General features: G+C 51.6%; 1 protein-coding gene across 1 annotated transcript in view; it reads right to left on the bottom strand.

Annotated features, from left to right (window-relative positions):
* EEFSEC (eukaryotic elongation factor, selenocysteine-tRNA specific) overlaps window positions 1-25,636 on the bottom strand; it is a 300,555-nt gene that overhangs the window by 43,139 nt on the left and 231,780 nt on the right. The window contains exons 5-6 of the mRNA XM_049863135.1: window positions 23,847-24,497; window positions 2,321-2,477 (exon numbers count right to left, since the gene is read on the bottom strand). Of these exons, the coding sequence (XP_049719092.1) occupies window positions 2,321-2,477; window positions 23,847-24,497 (808 nt within the window). The remainder of the gene's footprint in view (window positions 1-2,320; window positions 2,478-23,846; window positions 24,498-25,636) is intronic.

Here is a 25,636-nt window from a genome sequence, read left to right on the forward strand (position 1 = left end):
TTGGAAAACCCCAGGTGTGCCTTGGGCTGGAGGAAGGGCAGCTGAGGGGAAAGCCAGACTGATTCTATAAACCCCAAGGCAGGCTGAAGGAAACAGCCAGTGGTCTTTTCCCTTCTGTCTGTACCAGCATGGCCAGAGCTGTTTAAAAGGCAAGGCTCACAGCCTGGGGAGGGGCACGCTCTGGGGTGCGCTGGCAGGGATCTGTGACAGTGAGTCAGCCCTCCTCTAGTAGCTCAGCTCCAACCCAGGCCCAGCCTTGTGGCAAGCCCCCATGTCCTCTCAGTGCCCTGTCCTCCTGGCCCAACTGAAGGAGGCCAGGAGTCTCTCCTGCCCAGAAAGCTACCTCCCAGCAGGTGCAGGGCACATGGCCCCAGGGGACCAGGCATGTTGCCAGGAGCCCTGAGAGAGTCACCATGGGCCCTGGTCTCTACAAGGGTTCTCGTTTGGCCAATGTGAGGACTCAGAGCTGCTGAGGGGTGGTGGCAGGGGCAGGACAGGAGACTGAGGCCTCATCTCTGCATCTGTGAAATGGGGATTACAGCACACCTTCCAAAGAGTCCTTGGGAAGGTCCAGAAGGCCTCTGATGATCACTGCCCTCCCTCGTGAGAGGCCTGCTGGGCTTGAGGGACGTCTGGGGAGGCAAGGGTCCCCTGAGCCAGGCTCTCAGGAGAGCAGAGGTAGCTAACCTTGTCTGGTGAGTTGTCAAGGTAGCTGGGATTCCTGTTTCCTTCAGAGCCTGAACACCACCCTATCTTTAGGAAGTTTTGCCAAGAAGTAACAAACCAACATCACACTGTTCACCTATCAAACCTCCAGATGGCTTTCCATCCCATGCAGAGTAAAACCCAAAGGCCCATAGGTACGTGCAGTATAGTGTACGTGCTGCCAAAGCCAGCATGAGTGTGCTGCACAGTAAAGTGCAATGGTGACACTAGGTTGAGGGTATGTGCGTGTTCACTATAACGTTCTTCCCGTTTTGCTGTGCATGTCAATGTTCTAATTAAAGATGGTGGGTTGTGGTGTACTACATAAATGCATTACTATGACCCATCATCCTTACTCTGGCTGTCAGGCACAACAGTGCAGGCCCAGCCCTGTACCCCAAGCCTCATGGTACTCCAGCCACTACCACCTCCCAGTCCTCAAGCACACATATACCTCAGGGCCTTTGCACTTGCTCTTCCCTCTTTCTGTAGAATGTTCTTCCCCAGATATCCAAGTGGTTTCTTCTTTCCTTTCAGTCAGGCCTGTACTCCACAGTTATGTCTTCAGAGAGGCCTTCACTGATTACCCTCATCAGTAATTCTTGTGCCCTGTTCCTGCCTGATTTTTCTACTTTTCTACAGTACAAGCTGTCACCTGATTTGTCATATATCTAACTAGTATTTTACTGTCTTCTCCCACTAGAACATGAGCACCATGCCCCCAGCACCCAGTGCAGTGCCTGGTATACAGAAGGACCTCAACAAAATATATGTCAGATACGTAATGAATGAATGAGTGACTGAGGGGATGACTAAACTAAAGACATCCAAAAGCTTTATCTCCAACAGCAAACGTCCACCTCCAACCACGGTGTGCTCCCCAGCAATCCATATGCCCTGAGGCCCCAAATCAGCCCCTTCTCTTGGTGCCATGCCTACGAGGGCCCCCAGGGCACACTGCACTCTAACTCTCAGGAGCATGTCCATTTCTCCAGTCTGGACATGTGACCCTGTGGCCAGCAACAGGCTGAGCACCAAGCGTGGGTTGAGACATGCTGGTGGGCAGGACGAGGCTCTGGCTCCAGTAAGGAGGCTCCCACCACTTCTTTCCAGCATGCCACAGGCCCAGAGACACGTGCATGTGTAAAAGCGAGAGGCTCAGAGCCGTCGGTCTCCGCTGGGTGAGAGAGATGGGCTGCTCAAACTCCAGGCAGCCTTTGCAGCACCAGGGCAGTGCAGGCCCTTGGTGGGCTCCCTTACTCACCCCCTCCTCCAAACTGCCCTGTATGACCAATACTGCCACCCCACTTCACAGAGAGGTGAAGCGACTCATCTGAGGTCACATCAGGAGGTAAAGGTGGGGTGAGAAGTCAAGCTCAGGCCTTGACCTCCGCTCAGAACTGGGCTTGACCCCAGGCCAGGTTCTTCCCAGGACCCACACTGTCTTCTGGCCACAAACCAGGAGGGCCAGAGGCCACAACACCACATGTTTGCCAGGCAAGAGAAAAAACCTAAGCTTCTGGCATCAGCCAAACAGCGTTATTTTGGCACACTTCGACATCTCTGCGTCCCTCGCATGGTGACCTGTGAGCCAGAGGAAAACAATCGCACTCACCAGGGATGTGGACCTTGAACTTGCCACTCTGGCCGAAAGCACTGTCAATGACCCCCAGCTCTCCAGTGGACAGGTGTACCTTGAGTCCCACGAAGAGCTGGATGTTGGTCTCCTTTTTGAACAGAGAGCGGCCGATCACGCTGTAGTCATCTATCACCTGTAATCACACACCCACCCAGGAAAAGAAGGCATCAGTACCTGCCAGGAAAGGCCATGGGAGCCACGTGCCGCCACCCCTGCCAGGCCCTGCACAGAACCCTCACAGATGGAGGACACTCATTTCCATGTTACAGGTAATAACACACACAGGACAGGGCAGACATTTAAGCCCTCAATTGCTATGACTCTTGCCACCACTGGTCATGGAGCACTGACCATGGGCCAGGATCACTGCTCAGTGCTTCACATGGATGAACACACGAGTCCCCCAAAAACTCTACAGGCAGGTTCTCTCTTCCAGTTCACAGGCAAGGAAATGGAGCGCGGAAGACTTCTGGAATCCATCCAAGGATTGTGTCTGTCCAAGTAATGCATTTATGGGGGCAGGGGCAAGCTTGAACCCAAACACCCTGATGGTAGCACCCCGTTTCTGACTCTGATTCATGTCCCCTGGTCCTTCATTCTACCTGCCAGATGTCTCCAGAGAACTTGCCCAAAGACCGTTTTCCAACACTCTCCTAATTGAGAGCGTTCATGGATACCCAGGGCTATGAGGATCATGTTCACCCCCGAGCCCAGCATCCAAGCCTCCTCTCTCTGGTCCAACCTCTCTCTCTGGTCCACCTCCCACTGGGTGTCTCTGAGAATCTGGTCTCTCACTCCCATTCTGCACGTGTTTGCACACTCTACCTCGAGGCTTTTCTCTCCCTGGCCAGCTCCCCTGCCCAAGGCCCCCTTCCGGGCCCTCCTGCCTCCTCCAGGAGCCCTTCTCAGTCCTCTCCCAGGCAAGGAGTGTCCCCTGCTGTGTGTGTCCATGCCTAGCCCCCCTGCTGGGCCTCTGCTGTCTCGCCCCCCTTCACCCTGTGAATGCCCAGGCTGAAAGGAAGGACACACACGTGTGAAAACACTGACTTGACACAGCCCTGATTTTGTCATGTGTGTTCATCTTGAGCCTTCTCCCAAGGGGGCTTTATTGCAGGGAAGAGGACATGCGACTATTTGCCTCCTGATGCCCTGGCAGCTCAGGCCCTGATGCTCCCTTCAGGGGAGTGGGAGGGGATGGGGCAGTGGGGAGGCAGCATGGCCAGATGTCTCCCCTACCACCCTGCCCACTCCTGCCTTTCCCCTTAGCCCCTGCCTCCAATATCAAACTTGGGCCCCTGGATAAGAAGTGCCCTCCAATCTGCACCTGCAAAAACATTACCAGCACACACACCTTCTGACCCACCCACTCTACTTCTAGGGATTTACCCCACAGTGGGACTTGCACATGAGTGAAACAATGGTGCATGGGTTACCCCCTGCAGCAGGGCCCATCACAGCAAGATGGAATGGCTAGTAGGTCCACCGTGCTCAGTGCAGTGGGAGCAGATATGGTGACTCTGGTGGTCATGGAAAGCATTGGCAGTGCTCACAGACAGGTATGAACGGTCCTAAGACAGAGAGCTCAGAGTGGAAAGCAAGTGCAGGTCAGGCACAGAGGCTGCTACTGGGAGTACGTGAGGGGAACGGCGGATGGATGGATGGATGGATGGGGAAGGAGTCGTGGGATGCTGATGACCTGGCCGCTGCCAGGAAAGCGAACTGGGTACCCTCGGGGTGGGGTAGAGGGGCTCTCCACTGCCCATGATTTTCTACCTATTCAGAAATAAGTTAATCAAATGAAATTTTTAAAAACAAACCACGAAATGCCTGCCTTCTACCTCTCACCTGCCGGCCTCCCCTTCTTTCCTGAAATCTGGTCTACCTCCTGCAACCTCTGTGATTCCCCAGCCCCAGCCCAAAGAGCGGGCTCATTTCTTCAATTTTCATTGATCTTTGTGACCTTTGATCCCCTCCTCAGAGAGTGAATGCTCCAGACCCTTGTGCAAGCTGTCCTTTGCACCCCACCCCCAAAATGCCTTCTCTCCTTGCTGCCTCCAAACTCCAATGTACCCTCCAAAACCAAACCCACTATGCTCTTGGCTTTCTCCTCGCCCAGCCTGGGCCTCCTGCACCGCCCAGCCATGCATTTGCAGTGAGCACCCAACACCATTCTCTATGTGCCAATTTCAAGTCGCTACCATCTTTTTGTAATTGCCTAGTTACGGGAATTTGTTCTGGGCAGGGGATGGGTCTGGTTTATCTCCATGCATTAAGATATCGACTCATTAATCCATTCCAGAAACATTTACTGAGCTCCAGAAGAAATGGGGCAGGGTGGTATGATGGTTAAAGCATGGGGACTAGAGTCAGACTGCCTGGCTGCACACCTACTAGCTGTGTAACCCTGGGCAAGTTGCTTAACCTCTTTGTGCCTCTGTTGCTTCACAAGGCAGTTGTGGAGACTGAAATGGGATAAAGTAAAGCACATCGGACAGTGTTTCCCTGTGCCTGGCATTCACATTCAACTGATGTTAGCTACAAAGTGTTTGCCGTGGGGAACTGTGATGGGTGAGTCTCCAGTAAAAGGGCTGACGGCTGCCTTTGGCCCAGTCCCCAAGGCCATCAGCCCATGAGGAGGGCCACACTACCTACTGCCCAGGTGGGCACCTGGTTGTATGGGCCTCAGCCACCTCCTGGAGGGATTCTGCAGTAGAAGAGTGGCCAGACTCAGTCCAGAACGAGCAGGGGACTTGCAGGAGAGACAGAGGTGGAGTCAGGGCAGAGGGGCCCTTAGGGTCAACCCTATGCTATTAGCATTCAACAGAAAGCCAGCGGCCTCTGGTGACCCAGTATAGCACTGCCTGGACGTTAGGACTCCTGGCCCACTCTCCTGGGTCTTGACATAATGCACTCAGCTGACTCTCAGTTTTTTTTTTTTTTTCAAACTTTAGCTTTCTTTTAAATGAAAAATTCTGTTACTACTGTAAAAAGAAACCAGCCACCACTTGCCACAGATAGCAGGTAACCAGGAAAGAAACACAATAAAAACAATGGTAGAGTCCTCTGTGCGTCTTGTTCACTGCTGTTTCCCACCCACAGTGCTTTGTCCACAGTCAGGGCTCAGTGGCCAGGTGATGAATTACTGAGCACTGCTTTGAGTCAGGAAGGTGCTACACCTCTTTGTGTAAGAGGGAATTTAGCAAGAGAAACAGAGGAAGGGGAAAGAGAGGGAGAGACCACTGTGTTAAAGACAGAGTCTCTCCCAGCTGGCCCTGGGAGGACTCCCGGAGACTGGGCTGGTGTTCCTGCATGGGGCCCATACACTGCCCTGCCCAGGACTCGAGACCTCTACAGTGCATATCTTCGAGGGGAACTGCTGAGCCTTCCTCCTGCTCTCCGGGTATAGTGCAGGCAGCTGGATGGCAGCAGCTTGGAGGCACAGAGGGGTTGCCAAGGGAGTCAGCTATAGAGCTGAGGCAGACCAGGGCTGGAGGGGATGAGCTCAAGTGGGAGCCCACAGCCTCTGCTGTTCTCTTGCCCTTTCTGAGGCTGGCCCATGAGGGATACCCTGTGGGACTTAGCCGATAACAACGCCAGGGCTATCCTCAGCCTTAGGGACTTCTTATTTCTGCCCAACAGGCCAGGATTCAGCCAAGGGTCCTGGATGAATTATTTTGAAAAGGAGAAACTGTCCCATTTACCTTAAAACCTTTTGGAAAAAAAGATCCTCTTTGACTTGATTGATAACGCCAGATAAAAGGTGCTTGCATTCCTCTTGTTGCCAGTGATTGATGTATCAGGATACAAAAAGTGATACGAATAATAATTTCCACTTGCACAGCCTTTTATAATCCATAGATCTCATTCCCATAGGTGAACCCCTCCTCCTTGTCCTTCAGGACCTGGCTCCAGCGGCACTCCCCCAGGGCAGTCCCTGCCCTATTGCTGGGGACCTGCTCTGGGCTGCCCAGCCCTTCCACCCCACCTCCAGCAGAGCATTCACTCTTCCACCCCCCTCTGCTGCTGTCTGGGGACACCCCACCCCAGGCCCCAGTGGATGCTTAAGGAAGGCCTGTGAATGAATGAAGGTGTTTCCTGATTAGCCCAGGACCCCGAGTCAGACCATGAAGACACCACTGATGCCAAATGGCCATGGATGGCCTTAGCCACTTTCCTAGGCTTTGCCCACTTCTCCCCAGGAGGAGCTAGCCACTCCTCAGCTCTTATAGGACCCAAGACCCCACATTCACTAGAGTGCAGTCACCAGCTAGGTGAGCCCTGGGAGGGTGGGGTCACACCTTGTCAGTGGGCTGCAGCTGGCCTGGTACGGGAGGTGCTCGGGATGGTCCACAGATCAACCTGATGGTTCTGGGCTGGCCACCCCATATTCCCTGTGGCTGAAGGTGCACAAGGCTGTCCCAGCCCCCACCTCTGCTGCCAGGGACCCATAGGGCATCTGAAGAAGGCCTGCCCTCATCTCCTCTGCTCAGGCTGGGTTCTCACAGGTACACAGGTGCCTGTCCAAAGCCCTTGTGGCAAGGTGCCTTTGTCCCTGCTCAGAGAGGTTGAAGACAAGGCCGGGGAGAGATCTGGGTGGGCTCAGTCCCTAGTGGCTCTGCAGATACGTACACTGAACCTGTGGGGCCCTTTGCAGAGCCCTACATGTTTACCTGGTGACTTATTTACTGTTTTCAACTGGAACATAAGCTCAGTGAGAGCAGAAGCCTGTCCCTCTCCTCGCTGTATTTACCCCTCGCCCAGACAGCAGGTGCTTACTGTGTGCTTCTGGGCCCATACAGCTGGTGCTCACTGTGTGCTTCTGGATTAAGTGTGGATGGACAGACAGCCGTGCTGGTGGTACATGTGGAGTGCTTGCTCCTGACCGTGGCCTTTCTGGTTAACAGCCTCACTGAGGTAAAATGATATGTCTGATAACATTTGGATATATGCATACTCCATGAAGCCATCCCCACAATCAAGATAACACACCTACCCATCACCCCCACCTTTCCTCGTGGCCCTCTGTCAAGCCCCACTCCCACCACGGTCTTCAAACATGCTCTTCCCCACTCCCGGGTCCACTCCCAGGGGCAGCCTAGGCACACCCCTTCAGGTTGCCTCCCCCACATCACAGACACCTCCTAGCCCCTCTACAAGGCCGAGGCAGAGGTCCCCATGTTCCCAGAGCCTGGGCTATGCTGTCTCCTCACTGACACTGACCCCATCTGTCCCCTTCCTGATGCATAGCAGAGGGTAGAGCCATCATGCTGACCCACACATGAAACAGCAGGGAGAGGAAGAGGCAGGCAAAAGAAGGTGGGTCATGGCGCCCTGGGGTAGAACAAAACCACTCCTGTGGAAGTGTCCTTGGGGATATGTCCAGCCAGTGTGATCCCCCAGAACAGCTCTGGGCCTGACTCTTCACAGTGTTCTGCTGGGAGAAGAGCCTAAGACACCAACCCAGGCTCCAAGTGCTCACAGAAGCACATCCTTCCCTCCCCTGCCCTCGGTGGCCCTGGGGCCGGGGTCTCACCACGGCCACTGCCACCCTCCAGGGCCCAGGCATGCAGTCCTGCTGCCCGTGAGCAAAGGCCTTTCAGACAGTTTTCACTGCATCTCCTCCCCGCCTCTTTCTTTTGGTTATAAAATATTAACTTAAAAAGCTGAATGCTACAAAGCCAGCGGAGGCCCCAGCCTTTCCCAGCCAGGGTCTTGCAACAAGGGCAGACTAATTGTATTAACTCCAGGGGAAACTTCAAAAAGCTCCAGGGCTTTCATGCCAGACAGAGCCGACCCCAGCGTTAAGTTTAAGTGCTGCATAAACAGAGCACGAGGGTGTGGGGAGCCCAGGGCTCCGTGCTGTTTATGTGCTCACTGACCTCGGGGGACAGCAAGCGGGTTAGCCCCCCTGGCCCTGGGGGCATGTGGTGCGTCCAGTCCTCTGACCTACACTACCACAATATTGTTTTAAGCATCCAGATCAGGTGAGGGGTGCGTGGGCTTTTTCTGACCTCCAAAGAGGGCTGTGGGTTCCCCGTGCTGCCGTCCTTGCGGTCTGACTGGGAGAGGCTGGCCAGCAGTTCAGAAAGGATTTCAAGTTCAAAGGGAGAATCTCTGTCGCTCTTCGTCTCTTGTTTCATGGCTTGGCCAGAAGACACAATAGCATTGATTGGGTGAAATGTCCGCTCCTGCTAGCTGGTGTCTTCCACTCCATTGGTGGGGTCAGGCAGAGTGTGGGTGGGAAGACGGGACTTCATTACACTGCTTGGAACTCTGGGTGGGCTGTGAAATGTTGGCGCCACCACCCCCCCCGTCCCCCTGTCCCTAAGAGACCCTGCCTGTGAGTGGTCCCCACATGGTCATTTCATTTGTGTCAGTTGCTGGTAGGAGTCCCTATGAGGAGCTGGATTAAAACGCAGTCTGGCACAAACGTGGGCCATACCTGGGGGCATCTGAAGGGGAAAGTCAGGCAGCAGAGGGAACCCAGCAGGCAAATCCCTTTTTTCTCAAGTGCTCCAGATTCTCAGCACCCCTCTCTCCAGTCCCACCCTGCAGCAGATAAGGACAGGGCATGTTCTCAGCCTGTTGCAGCGCCTGGCCTTTGACAAAGGAGCAAAGGCAATCAATGGAGAAAGGATGGGCTTCAACAGCGGTACTGGAAAAACTGGACATTCACACGCAAAAAGAGGAATCTGGACACACAGTTTACACTTTTCATAAAAATTAACTCGAATGGATCACAGATCTAAATGTAGAATGCAAAACTATAAAGCTTCTAGAAGATAACATAGGAGGAAGTCTAGGTGACTTTGGGTTTGGTTATGACATTCTCATTTAATCTTTATAAAAGCCCTGCAGTCAGACACCCAGGGGAACTGGAGACTCAGTAAAGCTAAGAAACTCACCCAAAGTCACACACTAGTGAGTGGGGGAAAACCCCACTGCAGCCTGGGTCTGTCCAGCCAGGAGGCTGGGTGCTCCAACTGCACACCCAGCTCCTGTGCGTGAGAGCCATGGAGGTGAAGGGGAGCTGCTGAGAGCACAGGGAAGGTGCACAAGGAAAGGTTGCAGGAAGGGTACTCAGCTAGAAGTGGAGGCCTAGAACAGACTGGAACACTGCTGTCCCACATGGCTTTTAGATGTTTGCACTAGAGGGGCACTGATTCCAGAGTGAAAGGTGAGCTCTGTTCGCATAGTATAGAGCCAGATGACCTGGGTTCCAATCCCAATGCTGTGTGGGGCTTAGGGGCTGGTAGTGACCTCGTCTTGGGGGGGCCTCGGCTTCCTTGTCTATAATATGGGCAGACAGAGTGCTGCGAGGTGTAAGTGAATCCCCTGCCACCCTGGGCAGAGCGCCCTCCCTTCCTTCGGGCTCCCTTGGCTATACCACACACAGGACTGCAGGAAGCAGGCGGTGCCCCATGGAGCTACCCCGCAGATCTGAGTGGACATCGTTCATGGATTAAGTACTCTTGCCAGCAGAGCCCTGCTCCACCTCAGAACCCTTCTCCGCAGGGGGCTACACTGGGAGTTGGCCAAGACGGTGCCCACTGCTGGTCTCCTAGCCAGCGGGAGCTTGTCTACACCAGCCTTCGCATTGGACAGGGACGGCCAGAGAGCAGGGACCAGCCAGAATGCATTTTTGCATCCCTGGGACCTGTTCCAACTCCAGAAATTACTTGGCCGGCGGGGGGTGGGGGGAAGGGGCTTAGCAACTATCTGCTGCACTGAACCGAAAGGGAATCTAGGTAGAGAGATGACAGCCCTTCCTGCAGAGGTAGCAAGGGCTACATCTCTGGAGAGGTTAGAAAGACCAAAGACCATCACCTGTCCTGGGTGTCAGAGGGTAGGGGGTTGGGGGGAGGCCCTTCTCAGACCTATCCATCCTCTGGAATATGTGTGTATGTGTAATGCCTGTGTGATTCCCCAAACTGCAGGCTCTTCCAGCAGAGAGACCTGAGAGATCTAACACAAGCACATGCAACAAAGAAAAGCCTTGAGAGGAGCAACTGGCGGTTTTCATGCTGAAATCAATCATGTGACGTGAAGCCCAAAACAATGCACGTGGGATGTGCTCAGTGGCTCTGCTCACAGGAACAGGGCTGAGAAGGCTGCTGCAGTGACAACAATAGCTCTAAATAGGGACGCTCACTGTTTCATGATTAACCTGCTTCATTTCCTGGCCTTCCATCATTGGAGGGACTGAGTCTCTTAAGTCAAAGCTACACATGAAGCCCATGCTCTCGCCTCCATGCCAGGCATGTCTCATTGTCCTGGCCTTTGAGCACATAATTATGTTATTACATGTCTCTTGATTTCTGGGCCTGGCTGTCAGGAGGATACTTGGGAATCACCCAAGTTTTGAAGTGACTATTCTAATTCAAATTGTGGAAATGGCACTAAGGAAGGAAGGGAGGGAAGCCACCTGCCAAACGAAGCCCTAAGCTGGCTCCAGGTCTACTGGCGGACCACGAGGAGAGAAGGGCCTGGAAGGGCTCTGCCTCCTACAGCTGCACGGCCTCGTGCAAGGCCTTTCTCTAAACCTCAGTATTCTCACCTGAGACAGGCTGCGGTGGGGATTTACGGTTCATGTTGGCAAGAACATTTAAAATTTGGTAGCAGGATGACCACCTGGGAAAGTGAATCTCAACCAGGGAACTTCCCACTCTGGGAGCAGCTGATGTGGAAAACGGATGCGCTATTTGGGGTGGGGGACCTTCTGGCATGCCAGAAACCATGGGGTATGGGTAGTTACCTAATTCGGGAACACAATCCAAAAGGAAGCTACCACTCCCTCAGCACGTGCCCTGCACTGCCAAGGGTCCTCTGCATCTCGCTTTCCTATCTCACCCCCAGCCCTGCCCTCCCCTCAGCAAAGGCTGCCCTCCTCTCTGAGGATGGCGCCAGCAGCCCTCTGATCCACAGTGGGACGGACCCACAGGGAAGACCTCAGTAGCTGTCTGGATCATAGGATGTGTTACTTTTCCGGGTCCCTGGAAAGCCGCCAGGACTGACAGGCTTTGGAAGAGCTCTAAGTTCTTTCCTATCATCCATCCTTGTCTGGCACAAGGCACACCTCACCGGCCTGGTGTGTAGTGGTAAGGGTGCTGGAGTCAGCCTTGAGGGACAGGACCCCAGCTCTTGCCCTGCTGCAGGGGCCCTGGGTAAGGCAATCCACTTCTCTGAGCCCTAGTGTCCTCTTCTGTAACAGAGACAGTTATGGATTGAATTGTGTCCCCCCCAAAATACTTGTGGTAAATCCTAACCTCTGCCTGTGATTACATAATCCCATTCATGAATGGGTTGTGTTTGTTATGTTAATGCAGCAGGATTAGGTTATGTCAATGAGGACAAGGTTATGTTTATTATGTTAATGAGGCAGGTAGGGTATATCTTGAGTCAATCTCTTTTTGAGATATAAAAGAGATTAAACAAGCAAGCGAAGAGAAGCAGAGATGGGAAGAGATGTAAGCCATATGAAGATCACCTAGGAACAGACGCTCAAAGAGCCAAGGACCTTCCTCCAGAGCTGGCAGAGCTAGAAAGCCTTCCCCTAGAGCCAGCACCCTGAATTCAGACTTTCAGCCTCCTAAACTCTGAGAAAATAAATTTATGTTTGTCAAAAGTAACCCACTTGTGGTATTTCTGTTAGAGCAGCACTGGATAACTAAGACACCTTCTCAGGTTGTTGTAAAGGTCAGAAGACACTCTGGTGTGAAAGCATGGTGTGAGCAAGGATCAGCCTCATCATAATCTCCTGGGGTAAACCCAGGAAAACAAATAACCTTGCAATTCATCTCATCAAATGAGTTCCAGAGACGAGGCCCCCGGGCTCCCGAGTGCCTGCTCTGGGCATCACAGGGAGCCCAGTGGGACGGGCTGACTCACCTCTGCCTTTGGTGACTCTTGCTCACAGTGCACCCTAAGGCTGTCTCCACAGAGCACAGCCTTCCCAGCTGAATCTTACTGAGCCTCTAAGGACAAGGCCCTCAAGATTCAGTCTGCTCTCCCATGAGCCAGCTGCCATCAGGCCCTGAAGTAGGTAAAGCTCCCTTTAGAGGTTCGTGAGGAGCTATCCTGGTTGGCTCCCAAAGGCAGCTGCGTTCTCCCCGAGAAAAAAAGAGAAGAACATTTCCTGAGCACTTACTAGCTGCAAGGAACTGTGCTTCGAACCAGCATCTCACCCACACTCCCACAACTCCAGCCAGAGAGGAAGACACAGGTTCAGGAGAGTGTGCTTGTCTCCAGCTATGCAGTGAGTCCAAGGCCAGGACACTGGGACTGGCTCTATCCATCTGTCTCCAGAGCTGCTCTGTCCCCCTCGCCATGCTACCTTGACCCCTTGTCTATATAGGAACAAAAAACCAATTTTCAAAGGGAGGTTAACAGGCATATCAGCAGGTGAATGCAACTCTCAGGCATCTAACGTTGACATTTGGAAGCAAGGAAAAAGGCCAAGGGTTTGGGATGGGGCCAGAAGAACACTGAGGTAGCCATTTGATCTTCTGCCTAAGGAGAGGACCCTCTCGACCTCTGCTCAGAAGGAATCTTTGTTTTCCCAAGGGGCCTGGGGCGGGCGCTGCCTCAGACACTGCTGACAAGGGGACGGATAAGAGCCCGCAGTGGGGCTGAAGTGGCCTTCCCTGGGGCCTGCTAAGCCTGGCCAAGCACCCCCCTGTGCCAGACACAGGTTCCAGGCTGGCCTGCTCCCCAGGTGAGCACATGCCCTGTGCCATGGGCCACCTTTGACAGGCTGTCAGCAGCAGGCAGAACAGAGCCAGGAGCCAGCAGGCAGTGCCGTGAACTTCAAAGCCAGCCAGTGCTCCTGGTGGCATCTGCCTGTTTACACCTGGTTGGGTAGGCTCCTCTGGCCCAGACCTCAGGCCTTCCCCAGCTGGTGCCAATGGGTGCCAGGACCTGGAAGGACAGTACCCCTGGCCTGGTCCCACCACAAGGCAGTGCCAACACCTTGCAACCCCCGAGGCAGGAATCCAGGCTTTGTGCCACGAGGAAAATCCAAATAGATAGTAATGCTGAAGGCCAATTTAACAGGTCGACTGTGCCAGGCATAACACTGGGCATCTTTTGTTCACCTGTCTCCCTTCCTTATAGCACCCCCAAAAGTGGGGCAAGTGGTCCTCATTTTTCCAATAAAGACCCTGAGGGGAAAGACTCGCCCGAAGTTTCAAGCCTGCAGGTGGTCAAGGAGGCCCCAGGCCCTGTGAGGCTGACCCCCAGAGCCTGTGCACCCAGCCTGGAGGTCTGAAGACACAGGTGCACCACTCAGCCTTCTCCTCTGTTGACTAGCATCTGCTCCACTTGGCCCATCATGCTGAGGGAGGCTTCATCACTGGCACCCTAAAGCCCTTCGCAGAAGTGGACTCAATGTTAGCACCAGTGGCGGGGTGGGTCAGCAGATCAGTATGCTAGGACATGTGTTCTCCTTTATCCCGTAGCTGCTGTGGAGCTAAAAGAGCTTTTCAGTAAGAGCAGGCAGAGCCTTGCTGCTTGTCTTGTAGGAAAGCGATGTGGGTGGTGCAGTGTGAGCTCCGAGCTAAGGCCAGAGGCAGGGTGGGGACAGGGGACAGCAGGCTAGAGGTGGGGAGGGAAAGAGCAAGGCTTCGGAGAGCCCAGGGTCCTCAGCTCTTTCCATGCTCACACCCACCTGAATGAGGATGGTACTCATCACCTATGAAGAAGCCGGGCTCCACAAATGACGTGCCTGCCCCAACTCCACATCAGTGATGGGCAGAGACATGGAACTGCTTGGGCCCACGAGCCTCTGGGACAGTGGGCAATGCAGAGTGTGGGCAAGAGGACAAGGCTCTGGATTGTGATGCTATCCAGTCTCTGTGGGTGTCCTGCTAGCTGGGTTCCTCCAGCACAGGTCTGGCTGCAGCTTCAGCCTCTGCCAGCTCCAAGATGCCTCATCTCTGCTCAAGAGTGAGAGCCTGGCCGGGGTGGCCTGCCTGCCTCAAGTTCTCTGCCTCATGCCAACCAGCTGCTGGTAGCCCTGGGCAGAAGGTCCTTTTCCAAACGCCCCTGGGGCCAGGCACTGTTTTTCCTCAGGCCTTTGTAGAAGCAGTTCTTCAACCCTTCTTCCCCCTCAGCCCCCATTTCCCATGTCTGACCAGAGAACTGAGAACCTTCCAATCCTTCAAGACATAGCTCAGATGCCCCCACCGCCTCCCACCCCAGTGAATTCCTACTGCCTCCCACATGAGTGGAATTCCTCGCTCCCTCTCCTGGCCCCCAGCCCTCTGTGTACCCCTCTGAGGAAGCTCATGTCTCTGTCCTCCACTAGAAGACTGCCCCCCACATTTTCTGTGGGGCTGGCCCTTGGCTCACTCAGAGGAAAGCGGGTCAGAACCCACACTCACTGAGGTGCAGGAGACCCTCTGGGGCTGGCCCAGTGGTGACCAGCCAGAGCCTTTCACATCCTTCACCCTCACAGTTTTGCCAGATCTCTGCATGCCTGGACTGTTATTTGCCTAATATTTTTCTTTAAATACACATGCTTAAAAGGGAAGCTTTGCATCATACCCTGAAGAGAAAACAAGAGTCACTTGCCATAAATAAAGGAAGCTCATGGTAAAAGTAAACAAAATTCAAAAAATGAGGTGAACCCTAGTTACATACTGTTGTTATTGGAAGGATCAGAATTTTGACCTTGTTTTCTATTTGATTAAAGGACAGATTAGCATATAAGAGAGGAGTGTTAAAGACATTTTCAAATGAATCTAAAACTTTCTCTGTGATGGAATCAAAGGATGGAAAGAAAACTGAAAAAGAGGAAGCAGAAATTCAACATTATGTGATAGCAGAATCAAATGAATAGCAATTTACTATTTAACTTTCAAGCAGAGAATATACGGATGAATGAATGCACACACATATATATGTAAACTTATTTTTTATTTCTAATGGTAATGGTTCATGACCTCTACTTTTTAAAATCTATTAAGGTTTTCTCTAATTTCTATTTATGGCAAGTGGCCACTAACAGCTAGAATCTAAGTTCCATGAGGCTGGAGATTATGTCTTTCTTATTCACTGTTACACTCCAAGCCCTTAAAACAGCACATAGTAGGTATTCTATAAAAATTTTTTGGCTGATTACTATTGAATGTTTAATTTTTGTAAATGTTCCATACCCATTGCCGTCGAGTTGATTCCGACTCAGAGCGACCCTGCAGGATAGAGTAGAACTGTCCTGTAGGGTTTCTAAGGAGAAGTGGCCAATTCGAACTGCAGGCCTTTTGGTTAGCAGCCAGGCTCTCAACCACTATGCCACCAGGGCTCCTAAATGTTCCACGGGCGTATAAAAACATATATTTTCTATTGAGAGATATAAGTTTATATTTACCTAAAAATCAAGTTTACTGATTTTATCATACCTCTTCGCTTCTTTGCAGCCTAGTAGGTCTGTCCAATTGTGAAATATATATTCTAAAGTGTTCTACTATAGTTATAATTCCATTTTCTATCAAGTTCTCCTTCGATTTCTCATGGGTGTTGTTTTTTGCATATTTGATGCATGTAAGTTTGTGACAGTGCCTTTTCTCATTACATGATGTCCCTCTTTATCTTGGTTAGGATTTTTAACCTTAAGTTCTACTTTGTCTGAAATTAATACTACCATTTGTGCTTTCTTTTGGTTTATATTCACCTGACATTTTTCTGTTCGTTCTTTTATACTTAGACTTTGCTTATCACTTTAAATGTATTTCTTACAAACAGCAATCCAATCTATTGGTCTCTGTATTTTAATAAGAGAATTCAGCCATTCACATTTAGTATAATGACTGATTTTTTTGCTTCTGTTTTTATTATTTAACAGTGTCCTTTACATTTAACATTTCCCTTATTTTTGTTGGTTTAATCATATTGCTATTCATTCCAGTTTTTCCTTTGTGAATATGGAAGTTCTACTATACTTTTTTATTCCATTCAGGTTTCTTTCCTTTTCCCTGTGTTCATAATCTTATTCATATTTCTGTATTTTCCTTTGAAAATAAAATAGCAACTACTTCCCCTTCCAAAATGGTCTAGTTTCCTTCTCCAAACCTACTCCTCTCTTTCCAAAAGGACTGGTCCTTTAAAACAACTTTACTTGCCCTTTTCCGCTCTGGCCCTTGGATGAGATCAATCTGAGCTCCCTATCTCTAGGACTCAATTCCTAACGATTTCAGAGACATTTAGTACTTTTAGTTGTAGATGATGATTACAATTTCCCTTGCAGGATGCTCTCAGTCTATTTCAAGGGTTCTATTTACCAGTGAGATCAGGGGTTGGTAAACTATGGCCCATGGGCCAAATCCGCCTGCCACCTGTTTTTGCTTGCCACCTGTTTTCACATGGTCTGTGAGCTAAGAATAGTTACAGCATTTTTAAATGGATTGAAAAAAAAAATCAAAACAAGAATAATACTTTGTGACATGTGAAAATTATATGAAATTCAAATTTCAGTGTCCATAAATAAAGCTTCATTAGAACACAGCCACACTCATATGTTTACAGAACATCTACAATAGCAGAGTTGAACAGCTGCAATGAAAACTGCACGCAGTGCTTTCATCACTTTGCACTGCTGTGTGGCATTACAAAGTGCAGTACTACAGTTATAACTTGATATCATCTCACTGAACCACAACTTTTTATCTATTTTTATTACCAATGCATGCCTATCATGTCAAAACAAGAAAAGTAGACTTAAAATGTTATACTTTTAAGCCTCAGTGGGGTGTGGATTCTTGTTTTATCAAATTAGATGCCAGAACATTGTATTTACTACTACCTGTGCTAACAGAAGGCACCCTGGTGGCACAGTGGCTAAAGTGCTCAGCTGCTAACTGAAAGGTTGGCAGTTTGAATCTACCAGCCACTCCATGGGAGAAAGATGTGACAGTATGCTTCTGTAAAAAATTTACAGCCTTGGAAACCCTATAGGGCAGTTCTACTCTGTCCTACAGGGTCAGTATGAGTCGGAATAGACAGCAATGGGTTTTTTGGTTTTCTGTGCTAACAGAATACAATATACACTGTCATTACAATATTCCCAACTCAAAAAAAAAACAAAAAGGTCAGATAAATTAGAAAATTTAAAACAGTATATTTCATCACAGCAGGATTTCTTTATAAAAATAAAAAATGAGAATGAGGCTGCAACCAAAATAAATTTCCAAATTGTTCATTTGTTAACCAAACAAATTAACTGATGGTGAGTTAATTAAGTCGTGTTTTATCAAAGCAGCCAAAACAAAAAACAAAATAACCCAGAGAAAACAAACTTATTTAAGATAATTCGAGTCTTGGCAAGAGCTGGTACTGGATTTGGCCTGTGGGCCGTACTTTGCTAGGTGATGTCAATGAATTGAGCCACACCTGCTAAAGTACCTGGCCATCTTACAATGTAAGCAGAGAAGGCAAAGCACAGAAAGGAAAGGAAAAGGCCAGGGAGACTGAGAGTTAGCATCTTCATGTTCAAAGCACTGTCCTCAGTACTTTCTATTTGCCTCACTGTATGAGTTTCTTTCTAAAACTTATCAGGATTAAAATTGTCTAGTATACAGTTCTCTGTCTCCCTTGTAAGGACAAGGACATTGTCTATCTTGTTGTAACCCAAAGCCTAGAACAGTGCCTGGCACAAATGTAGGAGCTCAGTGAACATCTAATGAATAACATCTTCCATAGGAAATGAAATGGGCTCGAAACTCACATGCCTTAAGCCCCCCAGTTGTGTTCATTCAACAATATCTAGAGGCGGGCTTTCTTTCATTAGGACAGAGGAGTGTCTCAGAGGCCCAAGGTGAGCTTCCCAGGAAGCTGACTATGCTTGCAGAACAGCCACAATGAATTCATGGAAGCCTCAGACAAACCCTCCACGAGGGAGGAAGCTGAGGTCAGACAGAGGGGGCCACTCACCCAAGGTCACATGATAGGTGTGTACCGAACTGGGATTTAAAGCCAGCCCTCCAACCCCACAGGACCCAGGAACCTTGACATGAAGAACCCTTGCCTGCAATTGGTTGGGGGCCCCTTCCAGCCACGTCTATAGTACGACCTTGTCCAGGCATTCTTGGGAGGGGGTCCCTTCCAGTTGTGTTTATAGCACAACCTTGTCCATGCATTCCTGGGCCACATCTGGATATCCCATTCCACCACCTTGCCCCCTGCTTAGAAAGGTCTCTTACCTCCAGTGCCTCCCAGGCCAGTGGGGCAGACAGACATGGGACCCGAGAGCTAAGCTATGCCTGAAGGGTTCACACAAAAAATGGCAGACAAGGAACCAGAGAACTGCAGAGCCTGGGGAGGGGCAACAGAGAAGGGTATGAGCTGTGACTGAGGGTGAGTAAGTGTGGCTGGCAGGAGAACAGCATGTACACAACCCTGAACCTGAGGTTCAGGAGCAGCGGTGGATTAACCAGTAAGCAAAGCATGCACAGGCTTACATTAAGCAAGGTATGCACAGGCTTACTTGTGTTTGCTTACTAATCTGCAGTGCACAATTTCACATGGGTTTCACATTAAAAAAAGAAAAAAAAACCAGTGAAACCGTGCACTACAGATAAGTAAGCACAAGTAAGCCAGTGTATACCTTGCTTATTGGGTAATCCATCCCTGTTCAGGAGCATCTGGGGGTGGCCCTGGGGGGCGCATCAGGGCACTTTACCCTCAGATAGAAAGGAACCAGGAGGCATTTCTCCACATGAGAGGAGTGTGGTCAGAGCAGAGTTGGGAACATCACTGAGGATGAGAGAGTTAGAACTTCGAGACCACTGAGTCTAAGTATCTCATTCTAAGAGGCAGCACCCAGCCCAGAAATGGCAAGGACTAGGCCAGCATCACAGCGCAGGTCAGCAACACAGGTAAGGCAGGTCAAGCCCTCCCAGCACTGGGCTGGGAGGCCCCCTCGGTGCTGGACCAGGACAGGTGCCTGGGAGCTGGTTTGCCATGGTAGAGATATCCTGACCAGGAGATCCAGCGTAACCTTCTCAAGGTGCCATGGCCTCCCGGAAACTTCTGGGCAGTGGCTGTGATGGGTCCAGGAATTTTTGGAGACATCAAGCTTAGCTGGAAAAGCTGAGCAGAGGGTACCTGTCTGGCCCCTCATTGGACAAGCAGATTTGTGGGCCAGCTGCCTCTTAACCCCCTCCCCAAACATGCTGCCTCCACCGGGGCCTGGGTGGCTCCTGATAGGGATCAGGGGGACTAGAGGAAGGAGAGCTGCACTCCATGATGCTTCAGAGAGGGATAAAGGAACCCAGGGGAAAAGAGCAGAAATATACTCTGGCCCCAAGCTCCAGGAATTTATTATTCTGACTCTAAGAGCTTGACAATAATAATAACAATAAAAACAATAAGCACCTCGAAGGAGCTAAACACTGACCTCAGAACCTTATGTGTCATTCTATTGTAACCCTCATCTCAACAGTACAGTGCAGGGACTGTAACAACCTCCACAGGGAAGGAGGCCCAGGCACAGGGAGCTCGGATGGCCAGCCCAAGTGAGTGGGGACGATCTCCCGCTTCATCACCCTGTCCCTGTCCCGAGCCTGCACATCGCCTCACCTACTACAAGGCCTCTGTTCATCACAGCTGAGCTCATGGTCAGTCAAGCAGAACTGAAAGCCACTAGGCAATTGGGAACCTGGTCAAAGCAAACAGTGACAGCCCATGGAACAAGTCCAGCCCACCACTACACAAGCAGCACCTAGGACGTCTACCTGGGGTAGGCAGAGCCCTTCTTTGCATCACCTGAGCTAGTCATCTCTTATATATCAAACCACATGGTATAGTGGCTCTTTTGGAACAATTTTATGAGGTCAGTTATTTGCCCCTCAAATGGATGAGGAAACCTGAGATTAAAATGGTTGCCCAAGGAGCACAGCTACAGCACAGCACAGCCAGTGCTGGAACCCAGTCTGTGTGATGTTAAGTTCAATGCCTCGCTGACTTGACCAGAAAGGAAAGCAAAAGAGAAGGCCCTTGCAGCTGCCTCCCACCAAGAAGACGTCGGCTTTTCAAGAATACAGAATGCCTCTCAACACCAGACACAGTAGAGAGAACAAGGCCTCAGATTCCAGCCAATCCTGGGTTTGAATCTTTACTTTATTCACCATAGGGCTCTGGGTAAGTCACTTTCCTCTCTGGGTAGCCTTTGGGGAGGGGGCCTGGTGGCCTGGGATCAGAGTAGGAAGGAAATTGGCTTTTGTTGAGTGCCTTTTTGTCCTCTTTGACCATCTGCATATATTAATTTGTCCAAATGTTTTATACATAACTTTAGGAGGAAGGGAAACCCTGGTGGCATAGTGGTTAAGCACTATATCTGCTAACCAAAAAGTTGGCAGTTCGAATCTACCAGGCACTCCTTGGAAACTCTATTGGGCAGTCTTACTCTGTCCTATAGGGTTGCTATGAGTTGGAATGGACTCAAGGGCAACAAGTTTGGTGCTTTTTGGTTTTGGGAGGAAGTAACCAAACCAAAACCAAATCTGTTGCTGTTGTGTTGATTCCAACTCATAGCAACCCTATAGGACAGAATAGAGCTGGCCCGTATGGTTTTCAACGCTGTAATCTTTTCAGGAGACTTAGTGACACAGTGGTGAAGAGCTCAGCTGCTAACCAAGAGGCTGGCAGTTCGAATCCATCAGCCACTCCTTGGAAAAATGCTATTGGGCAGTTCTAGTCTATCCTATAGGGTCACCATGAGTTGGAATCCACTCGGCAGCAGACTATCACATCTTTCTTCCACCGAGTGGTTGGTGTGTTCAAACTGTTGACCTTTCAGTTAGCAGCCAAGCACTTTAACTACTGCCCATCAGGGCTCCTTCTACAGTAATAAACCAAACTTGTTGCCATCAAGTCAATTTCAACATACAGTGAACCTATGGGGCAGAGTAGAACCGTCCTATAGGGTTTCCAAGGCTCAAATCTTTATAGAAGCAGACTGCCACATCTTTCTCCTGTGGAGTGACTGGTGGGTTCAAACTGCCGATGCTTTAGTTAGCAGCCAAGCATTTAATCACTATGCCCACCAGGGCTCCTTAGGAGAAAGTAAGTCATCTACTTAATCGGAAAAAAAAAAAGTGTGTAGGAAAAATAACCACCTACTCCTCAGAGTTCACTTACTCAGAGTTGTTATAAGATCAAAAAGTATATTTAGTTAATAAAGGTGAAGCACCTAGAACAATGTCTGGCATCCAGTAGGTGATTAACACATCAAATGGGGTAGGGGGAGTACAGGCTGGTGTGTGGAGGGAGCTGCAGGTATGGATGCCCCAGCCTACAGCTGCCCTTGGGCATCAGGGCAGGCACCCTTTAGCTGGAACCCTGGGGTGCTGGAAGTGGGGGAGCCCCAAGCCTGGGTACCCATGCAGGAACCTTATAGGAGCCTTAGGAAGCCCCTTTCCCCCACCAAAGCCTTGGCTCTTAGGATCCCTCCTACCCCCACTGCCAATTTCTTCCATGAAGCAGGCCTGAATTGAGGGAGCCTGGATCTTCTCAGTGTTGTCTGTATGATTTGGGCTTAAGGCTTTCTTGACTGGAAGTCTGAAGTTCTTGAGCATCTACCTCCACTCCTGCCACTCCCCCATCCTGGACTGAGCAGGAAAAGGCTGGTGGCCCCTGCGAAGGCCAGACTGGTGGCATACCCTCCTTACCCCACCCAGCCCTCATCACTGAGGTGACACGTGTACTTGCTCCCCCCAGCCCATCCTCACCATTCTCCACGGACAGGCCTGCGTGGGCTATCAGACTAGGGACTGTGTTCAGGGTATATTCCTATAGGACCTACATTTTATTGTGGAATAATTACACTCTATAATACCACTAATAAATCAAATCAGACAAACTAGCGACATATACTTTAACAACTTCATCCTCAATAAACATCTTGGGGGCTGGCTGAGCCCTGAGCCAGGCATGGTCTGCCCTGGAAGCTTCATAGCAACTCTGGGGCCCTGGATACTAGCACTCAGAGGGGCAGTCACTTGCAGTCAGCACCATGGGGCCCAGCTGGGCCGTGGCGCACCTGGCCAGACTGGGTCTGCAGGTGAGCACCTGGGAACTGAGGACGGCAGGGAGGCCTGGCTCTGAGTTCCAGATCTGCAAGGGCGAGAAGGAAACAGCTTCTTCCCAATTCCATATCTGAGGGCGATCCCCCACCTGACAGTGTGTTCGGGATAAGGGCAGGTGAGGGAAGGGACGGAGCCTAGAGCACCCAGGAAGAAAAGGAGCTGCAGACGAGGGTACCAAAAGAAGAATTCCTGAGGAAGGAGGGAGGGAGAAGCTTGGTAGGAATTCTGGGGGGAGACCCCTATGGATCTCAGAAAAGGGAAGGGGTGCAGGTGAGGATGAGGGATGGAAGCCACAAGGCTGTCTAGCACCTGGCACCATGGCTGCCCTCCTGAGCACCCGCTTGTGTCAGATGCTGTGCCAGACACGGGTGCAGAACTGGGCCAGGAGGGGTACCCTCTGTCATTCACATGTGAGGAGCAGGGGCAGGAGGGTCTTCTATAAACTTCAGGACCGAAGTGTCAGGGCTGCAGTCCCAGCCTCACATGGGGATCACCAGCACTGCCAGCTCTGAGTCAGCTGGAGCCCAACAAGTGCTGGGATACCTGCCTTTGCTGACGAGCATGGGCCTGACCCCAGGAGCTAGCCACAAGGGACAGCAAGGTGCGGACAGCTGTTCACCCATCATCTACCCACCCACTTGTTGAAGAACAGCAGGCATGGGTTTCCACTCTGAGCAGCATGAACAGACAGTGGGTAGCCAGGGCCCAAGGGAAGAAGAAAATTCAGGCTTCAGCACCCTGCATAGGCTCCCAGACCACTGCATTCTACCCACCCCAAGGCACGCCTGTCAGCTAGACAGGTGTACCCACATCCTCAGACCTGCACCCAGCAAAAGCAGACATCAGTACCCCAACCTTGCCCAGGACAGCCGGTGGCCTAGGCCTCTGACTCTGTCCTCTTCTTTTATCTTCCCACCTCTTACTTCCTGGCATCCCCTGCCACCATTAACCCTTATACCCCATCCCTCAGGCTGAGCACAGGCCTGGTTGCCTGGCTCAGGGTAGGCATGGACTGCCACCTGGCCTGATGGAGGCTCAGGCCCCCATCAAGGGCATGGGGGCAGGGCCTGGCCACCGGAGTTGCAGGACAGGGCGCAGTCTCCCATGCAAAGCTCAGGACGCCATAAACACCACCGGCTTCTGGCTAGGTGCTAAATGCTGCCTTCTGAAATGGGCTTGTGTGGGAGACCTGGCTGCTCTGCTCACCTGACTCTGCAGGCAGGTAAGGCAGGGGCAGCTCGGGGGAGCAGGTGCCTGTGATGCACTTGCCGAGAAAACTCAGGCCCCTTGCCGCTCCCGTCCTCAGTTTCTGGTCTGAGAGTGGGGTTGGGACCAGCTGCCTTCCTGGCTCTCAATGTGAGTGCCAGGCCATGTGGGGCCCGGGCCCCCTGAGCTCTACAGAAAGGGCTGTGGGAGGGGCTCACCCGCTCCACGAGGCCGTGCCTGTGCTTCAGCTTGTACACCTGTAGCCTGGGCAGGACGCTCTCGGAGTAGTTCTTGTCCTCCAGCCCGTGCAGCAGGGTGCCGTGGAAGGCCAGCCGGCAGGTGTTCGAGTGAATGTCTGTGTCGAGCCTGGAGCCAATCACCAGGCAGAGCCGAGGGCAGGTGACAGGCTTCTCAAACTCCACAAGGGCCCACTGCTGCTGGGGGCAGTGGCCTTTGGTGGCCTGATCCGCCTGCTGGTCGGCCTCGCCACCATCTGCCGGGGCCGAGTCCTTGCACAGGAACTGCTCCTGGAAGAGGTACTCCCGAGAGAAGTCGAATGAATCCAGCACGGGCTTGTGGTCAAAGTGGTCGGGGGCGGGGCTGAAGAACATCAGCCGGCCCATGACTGTCTCGTGGCCCACTGTGATGTGGAACTTGGCCTTGGTCTGCAGGGGCCCCCGGAAATACGGGATCTTCTCCAGGGAGATGAGGGCTGCATGGATGGTGTGCAGGGACTCAGGGGCACATACTAGCCCGCGCTCCAGCAGCTTGGGGTCAAACTGGGTCACGCATATGCCCAGCCGGTCTCCTTGCATGGCTGAGGTGACCGGCATGTGGAACATCTGCATTGACTTCACCTTCTTCACCACCTGAAGGGACGAGAGAGGAGAGACGTGGGAAATGGGCACGCCCGCCGAGGGGAGCTCTGGGGCAAGCCCAGTCAGGTTCCGTTGCACAGAGTAAGCTCTACCCTGAAAACCCAAAGGGAGATTCTACCCTCGAAGCCCAGACCCATGCAGGGCCAGACCTCAATCTCCAAGTCCTACCCTCTTCTGGGGTAAGGGCAGTGGTCACAGCAGCCCACCCTGGTCCACCTTAGTTCTCATCATCTTCTATTTCCCACAGCCCTGCCTCCTCGCACCCTGGGCTCCAATTCCACCGGACTTCTCTTTTTCCATTGACCATTCCAGCATTCTTTCGCCTCTAGACCCCTGTGTACGTTTGTTCCCCTGCACAGTGTGGCCTCCTTGTACTCAGCCTGTCAAACTACATCCATCTGTCTTCTAAAGCCTCGGTCAGCATCACTGCTCCAGAAAGCCTGCCCGGACCCCCGTGGCAGGGTTTGTCCCTATCCCTGGTGGTACCTCAGCCCAGGTTGCACATAGCCTGCACCCTGCTGCTGTCTGTTCTGTGTCTACCTGCCCACTGACAGTGAGTCTCTAAGGGCAGGGCCTATATTCACTCATTCCACACATCACTACTGAGTGCTGCTGGGGCCAGACACTGTTCTAGGGTAGGGGCAGAGTGAGTCTGTTCCCAAAGAATGTAACATCTAGAAACAAGGATGCATGATTGAGAATGACTGGGGTGGGCAGGGCTGGCTTTGATAGATAGGGTAGTTAGGGTTAAACAAAGGGCAATTTTGATGTTAGATGGCATGCATCATCTGTTAGGAAGTTTGGGGGTACGGCACTGACCTTCTCCCTGGGTAGGCCCAGGAGCTTAGGGCCTGTCGTAGAGAGCCCTCTCTGCAGAGGGGACGTCTACACTAAGACGTGGTGACAAGAAGCAGTCAGCTGTGTGGAGATCCGGGGAAAGGGAGTCCTAAATGTGGAGCCTTTAAGTGCAAAGGCTCCTAAATGGGAAGAAGCTTAGTGAGTCTGAGAAACAAAGAGAGGCTTTGGAGCAGGGTGAGGAGGACGTGTCCGGGAGCAGGGGCAGGCCAGCAGCTAGGGCAGGGCCAACCACATAGCCAGAAGACTGCAGTGAGGAGTTAGGCCCTTAGACT

The sequence above is a fragment of the Elephas maximus genome, chromosome 20 (assembly GCF_024166365.1).
Source record: "Elephas maximus indicus isolate mEleMax1 chromosome 20, mEleMax1 primary haplotype, whole genome shotgun sequence".
NCBI classification, from domain to species: domain Eukaryota; kingdom Metazoa; phylum Chordata; class Mammalia; order Proboscidea; family Elephantidae; genus Elephas; species Elephas maximus.